General features: G+C 47.1%; 1 protein-coding gene across 1 annotated transcript; it reads left to right on the top strand.

Moving 5' to 3' along the window:
- The first annotated feature begins 454 nt into the window (after positions 1-454).
- Positions 455-8,118, top strand: KLHL11 (kelch like family member 11). Its single transcript, XM_034756279.1, has 2 exons — positions 455-942; positions 2,769-8,118. The coding sequence occupies exons 1-2, from the start codon at positions 455-457 to the stop codon at positions 4,345-4,347; spliced, it is 2,067 nt and encodes a 688-aa protein (XP_034612170.1). The 3' UTR covers positions 4,348-8,118.
- Positions 8,119-8,206: the final 88 nt, after the last annotated feature.

The raw sequence follows: 8,206 nt of genomic DNA, 5'->3' as shown, positions 1-8,206 counted from the left end.
GTGCGGCGCCTGGCTGCCCTCCACCAAGGCGACCTGGGGGGATGCTGTCCGCTCCTTCTTGGCCTCCCACCCAGCTACCTGAATCTGCCCCTTCCTCGTGCCAGTGAGGCAAAGCCCCACACCTCCCACCTAATTAACGCCCGTTTACACAGAGGGAAACTGAGGCAAGAGGACATGCGCGCGCGCATCTCCCCGTCCCCAGCGGGATTCGAACCGGCGAACCCCCCCCCCCCGCTTCTAGAACTCCCTGAGGAGAAAGCGGCCAGGGGGCGGAGCCGAGCCCGCCCCTTTCCCGCGTAGAGCTGTTCCCCCGTCAGCGTGAGGCGGCGCGCGCGCCACCGCCGCTTCTCCGGGTGCGCGCCCGTTGAGTGACGTCCCACTCCCCCCCCCTTCTTACGTCCTTCCGGCGGCGGCGCCCCTGGGTCTCGCGGGGAGCCGTTGGCTAGCGGGCAAGATGGCGGCGGCCGCCGCGGCCTCGCCTCAGACGCAGGCCGGGCCCGCGGGGGAGGCGGGCGCGGAGGGGCCCGGCGGTGGCGGTGGCGGCGGCCCGGGCGCGGAGGGGCCCGGCGCGGAGCCGGAGCCGGAGCCGGAGGCGGAGGAGTTCGCGTGCCCGGCGCACTGCAGCGAGCTGGCCTGGCGGCAGAACGAGCAGCGCCGCCTCGACCTCTTCTGCGACATCACCCTGGCCTTCGGGGGCGGCGCCGGGCCGCTTCGCGAGGTCCGCGCCCACCGCTCCGTGCTGGCCGCCGCCACCGACTACTTCACCCCGCTGCTGTCGGGCGGCTTCGCCGAGTCGCGCTCCGGCCGGGTGGAGCTGCGGAAGTGGAGCTCGGAGGGGGGGCCCGAGCCGGACACGGTGGAGGCGGTGGTCGGCTTCATGTACACGGGCAGCATCCGCGTCAGCCCGGGTAACGTGCACGAGGTGCTGGAGATGGCCGACAGGTGAGGGGGCGGGCTGGGGGGGGAGGGCAGGAGGTGGGGGCGGGCCGGGGTAGCCGACAAGTGAGGGGGCCAGGGGGGAAGGGCAGGAGGTGGGGGTGGGCCGGGGTAGTTGACAGGTGAGGGGGTGGGGGGGAAGGGTAGGAGGTGGGGGTGGGCCGGGGTAGCCGACAGGTGAGGGGGTGGGGGGGAAGGGCAGGAGGTGGGGGCGGGCCGGGGTAGCCGACAGGTGAGGGGGGAAGGGTAGGAGGTGGAGGTGGGCCTGGGTAGCCGACAGGTGAGGGGGCGGGCCGGGGGGGGGGGGGGGCAGGGGGGGGAGGTGGGCCGGGGTAGCCGACAGGTGAGGGGAAGGGCAGGAGGTGGGCCGGGGCAGCCGAGAGGTGACGGGGAAGGCAGGAGGTGGAGGTGGGCCAGGGTAGTCGACAGGTGAGGGGGCAGGCCTGGGGGGGGGAGGGCAGGAGGTGGGGGTGGGCCAGGGTGGCTGACAGGTGAGGGGGCAGGCCTGGGGGGGGGAAGGGCAGGAGGTGGGGGTGGGCCAGGGTGGCCGACAGGTGAGGGGAGAGACAGGGCAGAAGGTGGGGCGGGCAGGGGGGAAGTGCAGGCGCCGGGGGCTGAGGTGAGGGGGAGTGTGGGAGGCTGGGGTAGGCCGAGGTGGCCCATAGATGAGGGGCATGGGGAAGGAGGTGGCTGATAAGTGAATGGAGGGAAGAGATTGGCCAGAGGCTTCCCAAGGCAATCTTCCCTCCCTCCCCCCGTAAAACTTCAATATGTTGCCACCCCCCCTCCCCATAGGCCTATGGTAGACTTGGCCTGGCCATTTCACTGTCAGATGAAGGGTTGGCTGCGCCAAATTTCAGTGAGTGGCGTTTTGATCTAGTGCAGCATGGGGCGGCACTCAGATTTGGGGTAGCCAGGCTAAATCTGTCACCTTAGTCAGTGGTCTGGTTTGTTTGTAGCTAGAGTGGTGGGTCGGGGGGAGAGATAGGCGAGGGGGCAGGGAGGCGCAATGGAGAAAGGTAAAAGTTGGTGTAGTACAGGCGCGCAGGTGAAGGGGCAAGGGAGAGAAGGTGATGGAGGTGGCTAGTAAGTGAAGTGCAGAAATGGTGGGTTGGAGGTGGTGGGCAAGAGAGGGGGGTTGGAGGACAGCAGCTACTCATAAAGTGGTTACATTGGAATGGGGGGGAGGATGCTGGAGCTGGCAGGGGAGATGTGGAGGGATGACCAGTTGTGGGGGTGGAGCAGTGGCATGCTCTCCTGAGTCCTATGTCCTTTCTATAGGAGCAGGATCATATTATGCCATCTTCTCATCTCTGTACCCTCGTAATTAGGCCCCCCTCTTTTAGCTAAATTTTACAGCTCCTGAATTCTTCTGAAGGTGAAGGGATCAAAGCTTCCCTTCAGGGAGGGGGCACACATCATGCACAGCATTCCTAACCTCCAAAGAGCTTCGCTGAGCTGCACCCTGGAGATTGGACATACCAAATTCATCTCCCTTAGGGGATAATTCACTAGAGGTTACAGTGGACTGGTTGGAGGCATCTGAACTTAAATGCACTGATCTAATAGGTGCCCCCATTCCACCAGCAGTTAATATACCTAGTAAACAGAGCCAGTATTGCAATTTGGCTTGGGGTCCTTGAATGTATCTGTAGGCTACAAGATGGCTAAAGGGAGCTGTTAAAAGAACAGTTATGTAACATTGACTTCCTAAAGTACATCAGGAACTTGGCTGTTGTGCAGTATGAACACATTTTTGTTAAAGACATATGATTGGATTTAACCTCACTCCCCTCAGTTCATGGCTTAACTCATCTTTGTTTGCTCTTCAGGTTTTTATTGATGCGGTTAAAGGAATTCTGTGGAGAGTTTCTGAAGAAAAAACTGAATCTCTCCAACTGTGTGGCTATTCATAGCTTAGCTCATATGTATTCCTTGAACCAGCTTGCCCTGAAAGCCGCAGACATGATAAGAAGGAACTTCTGCAAAGTTATCCAAGATGAAGAGTTCTACACATTACCCTTTCACCTCATCCGAGACTGGCTTTCAGACTTGGAAATCACAGTGGACTCTGAAGAAGTTCTTTTTGAGACTGTGTTAAAGTGGGTTCAGAGAAACGCTGACGAAAGAGAGAGGTACTTTGAAGAACTCTTTAAACTGCTCAGACTGTCTCAGATGAAACCCACTTACCTTACCCGGCATGTCAAATCTGAAAGGCTAGTATCCAGTAATGAAGCCTGTCTTAAATTAGTGTCTGAAGCTGTAGAAAATCATGCCCTGAGGGCTGAGAACTTGCAGTCTGCTAATTTACAACATTCTGCTTATCCTGTAGCATTGCTGCCTCGCTATGGGCAGAACATGGATGTCATCATGGTGATCGGTGGTGTGTCAGAGGGAGGGGATTATTTAAGTGAGTGTGTGGGGTATTTCATTGATGAAGATAGGTGGGTAAACTTACCTCACATACATAATCACCTTGATGGACATGCTGTTGCTGTTACAGAATCATATGTTTATGTGGCTGGCTCCATGGAACCTGGCTTTGCCAAGACTGTAGAAAAGTACAACCCCAACAGAAATGTCTGGGAGCAAGTCTCTCATCTAATAACCAGAAAGCATTCTTTTGGCCTCACTGAAGTCAAGGGGAACTTGTACAGTATTGGTGGACATGGTAACTTCAGTCCTGGCTTTAAAGATGTAACCATTTACAATCCCGAGCAAGACAAATGGCACAACCTGGAGTCAGCCCCAAAGATCCTTCGTGATGTCAAAGCAGTCACCATAGAAGATAGATTTGTTTACATTGCTGCTCGAACCCCAGTTGATGATAGTGAAGATGGTTTAAGGGCAGTCATTACCAGATATGACACAGAGACAAGGCACTGGCAAGACATCGAATCTCTGCCACTCATTGATAACTACTGCTCTTTTCAGATGTCTGTTGCCAACACAAACTTTTACCAGACAGCATCATGCTGCCCCAAGAGTTACCCCATAGATAATGAAGAGGCTAAGAGAAAGATCTCTGGCAGAATACCAGAAGAGATTCTTGAAAGTTTACCTCGAGAAGTTCTTAGCATTGAAGGGGCAGCCATTTGCTATTTTAAAGATGATGTTTTCATCATTGGTGGGTGGAAGAACAGCGATGATATAGATACGCAATACAGAAAAGAGGCCTACCGCTATTGTGCTGAGAGAAAGCGATGGATGCTTCTCCCTCCCATGCCGCAGCCTCGCTGCAGAGCAGCAGCCTGCCATGTAAGAATCCCATTCAGATGCTTACATGGTACACAAAGATACCCTATGCCGCAAAATCTGATGTGGCAAAAGGATAGAATACGGCAGCTGCAGGAAATACACCGGCATTCTTTAAGCTTGCGAAGAATGCCCCGCTCACAGATTGAGTGCTAATTCCTGGAAGACCATTCCTCTAATAAACCTGGTTTAAGAAATACGGTGCTATCTATTTTGTAAGGCTCAATACATTGTCATTATATATTAGGATTTGGATAACTGAACTGGTTGCTGGTTTGATGCATAAAAGTAACATCTTTACTTAAATACTGAGGATGGGAAATAATTAACAAACACCTAAAATCCCTCTCTCTTGTATATCATTGAGAAGAGCATACAGTAGCCCAGGAAAACTAAATTCCTATTAAGGGGATGTGATGAAATGCCTGCCACTTTAAGAAAATTTGATGCAGAATCTGTTAATTCTCTTGTCCAACCCTCATTTTCAAGGATTTATATGGAGTTAGTCTGTCAACAATTCCTTCAATTTAAAAAACAAACTCCAGCTGTATTCTTAAAGCACCAATTTTATTTGCACTTACATATTGATATTCCTTTAGCTTCTCTTCTCCTGAGTAGCTGAAATTCACATACCATTGGCATCCATGCACTTAGTTCTCCAAAACTGAAGGCACATGCAATAGTTAGGAATACCTGTTATATAAAAATAAAAGCACAATCTTTTTTCATAAAATTACTTCAGGATGTTTCTCTGTGTGTTAAATACTTTGTTTCTGTATATTGTAGAACTGCCAGAGTTTACTTGTAACAAATGATTGGTAAAACATCAGAGACTTACTAAAATAGCATTTGAGACAGCACTGGGGATGATTTCACTATCTGGACATCCTTCATGTTTCTGGGTCTCTTCTTTGCCAGCTTGATTAGAAACTTAGACAAACAATCAACCTGATTAAATGAGTGAAAACAGTAAAAATGTTAACAGTTAAAAAAAAGTAACTGTCCACTTCTAAAATATCTGAGGACATTAGGGATTACTAAAAGCAAAATTATTTCCTAGCGGGGTATTAAAAACGGAGCTACTTGAAGTTTTTTTTCCAAACATGGCACACATTTAATTCCAGTGAGAGTTTGAAAAATGAACCCGTATCCAGCCTGACTTTGACAATCAATAGTTTTTTGCCATCGATATATTTTCCTCTAGTGCCACACGGTTCCCTGACAAATTAGCACTTGTGTTTCTGCTGAAGTGGAACAATCAGTTCTTGAAATCTAATTGCCAATAAGAAGCTTTTAGTGATCTTAAACCTTCACAGTCTTCAAATGTTTGAATTCTCCATTTATTCTGTTTGCAGCATTTATAGATGGTGGGAGTGAAATTAAGCTATTTAATTTTTTGACATCTGAGATTGTTTTATGAATAGGGCCATGTTGGTTCTAGATTACTTAATACAATATTCTCTAAGGGAAATATCCAACACATTGTCCCATGGAAGTAGCATTGCCCAGAAGTAACCATCCAGCTAAGCCCTCTCCCCTTATTCTCATCGCAAAAGTTTCTCAATTATTTCTTGTGAATTCCATTGTCCTTTCTACCTCCTCTTTATTTAACTGTTTGGATTATTTCCACTGTAGGCCTAACTCAGGGTCTTAGGGAAGGGAAAGGAGTAGTAACCAGGGTATCCCAAACGTCTACACAACCAAACGTTGCTGAGACAGCCGCTTACTTTCTCTTGTTCATTTTATGGCCATCTTAAATGGGGGCAGCTAATTTTGGAAAGCGCTTCTAAACATTTTACTCTTTTAAAAAGTTTAACTTTCTGAACTGACACTTCTCATTTTCCAATTCAGCAGGCAGTCTAGATCATGTCTGAAATACTAGGTAAGTCTTTCAACTGCATGATGTGTACAGGTTTTTCTGACTTGCATCTGACCCTTAATATTTCCTCTTGAAATTCACTTGACATTTTCTGTATCATTAACTTGCCTTGCTGTAATATTCAGACTAATCCAGGCTTGTAAAAATTACTATGAAAATGTAACAGCTCAGATACACTCTAATCATGTGCTAATACCATCCTGTTGGATTTTACTTGGCTTTCGAATTACGCTGCAAGAGCAAGCGGGCAGGTCAAAATTTGCAAGGTGCAGGCCTCACCTGTTCAAGAGGGGAAATCAAGTTCAAGGCTGACTTTCAGAAGTTGTTGGCTCTGAAAGACTTGCATGAACTCATTTGGCAAGGTGCTGATGAATGTAGTTTATCAACAGCACTGATAGAGCATTTGGTTGTAAAATATCATGATTCTCATATTTTAATTGCAATCTAAACAAAATCTTTGGGTTGCATATCACCACAGATCAGCCAAGGCCAGCGGATGCACAAGCATGATCTTGTTTGGTTATAACAAAAATTAATAATAGCCCCTACTATGTACAAAAGCCAAGAGTTATTTCATCTTAGAGATCTTAAGATTCTTAAATGAAGATGTAAAAATAACTTCATGCCCGGGTGGTCTAACTTGTGAATGCCAGCCCTGGTTTACCGTGTGATGCACTTTATCTCCCTTCCGGTGTGTTCAGTTTGCATGATGAGTGAGTGATGGGCACTATGGAGCGTAGTCAATTTCACAGCAGTCTTTTTTTTTTTTTTGCCAGTTCCAGGGGACCTCTTCATTTTTAAATAGGCTTTTTTACATTGAATTTATGTGGCTCAATGGCATCTGCGCACGTGTTTTTAAACAAAAAGTCTGACTGCCCTTTGTACACAAAGTAGTAGTTATAAGATGTAGAAAACTTAAATGTGTGTTGACTGTGGATCTAGCTCAGTCCACTAACCTGTCAGCCTTTTCACAAGTTCCTTGGGGCCCTTGATTGGCGTAGTGTAGTGGTACATGTACACGCTTCAGCTATAGTTACAGCAGGGTAGTTAAACTAACAAGAATCTTACACCTATATCCAATAAGGATAACTACACTGACTCCTATCTTTGTCTTTCATTAAGAAAAAAATCAGGTAGAATATTCAGACTCTTCTGCCGTTTCAGACAATCGTACCTTTTTTGCTGTACTAAACACAGGCCATGAAATGCATGTGCTATGTCCCATCTTTCTGTTTAAAATATTAGTGAAGTAGCGTAAACCTCTGACCAGCTAGGCTGGCAATGTAATCATTTTAGGTGCCATATGTGTACATAGTATTTTATAACAACCTGAATGGTCTATTAGTAAGAGTTTTGTATGTATTTTTAATACTTCTCTGCACAAAGTTAGAGAGACGCCACCCCAAACATATAGAATATATGCCATCTTTTTAAATGCACTAAGTATTCTCTGCTACTGCTTATTGATGTTATCCCCAAATTATTTTTCCATTACAGTAAACAATAAAATAACAGGACTACTGCGTCAATGAATATTTATGTTTACTAGAGGCAGACTGCATTGTGCAGATTAACAAAGTTTAAGGGCCTTTTGGCCTGAAATTACAATAGTATACTGTAGTGTTAGACTTGTTTGTAAAGGATCCAGTTAATATAAGTGTATTTGTATGGCTTAGCGTTATTTTCAGCCACTTCTCAAATAGAATATAATCATCTTTAATATAACCAGTTTAGGGGAAGCTTCCTAATACAAGCACTCTTGAGGATATAATCCTATAAAGTACATGAATGTTAAATGTAGAAATAACTAGAAGTCCTAGATATTCCTCATGGATCCACATCACTCTGGATCCCATGACCTATAAGGCAGCTGTTCACTTCTGCAATTGCTTGGATAAGCAGTACCCTCCATACCGGGAAGAATTACATTGCTTCCTGTAAGGTAAAGTAGAGTTTCTGTTTGAAACAAAGAATATTGTAATGTTTAAGTTCTTGAAACTAAACGTACTAATGTTTTGTTGTAATAAAAGTTTTTTATTTCTCTATTATTGTGGTCTTCCATATGCTTTTTTGCCAGGTATGCACTATTTAGCACTATAACCCATGTTTGTAAATGATAGATGTCTGGCTCCATTG

The sequence above is a fragment of the Trachemys scripta genome, chromosome 23 (assembly GCF_013100865.1).
Source record: "Trachemys scripta elegans isolate TJP31775 chromosome 23, CAS_Tse_1.0, whole genome shotgun sequence".
NCBI lineage: Eukaryota > Metazoa > Chordata > Testudines > Emydidae > Trachemys > Trachemys scripta.
Note: the sequence above shows the minus strand (reverse complement) of the source record. Positions and strands in the feature narration are given on the sequence as shown.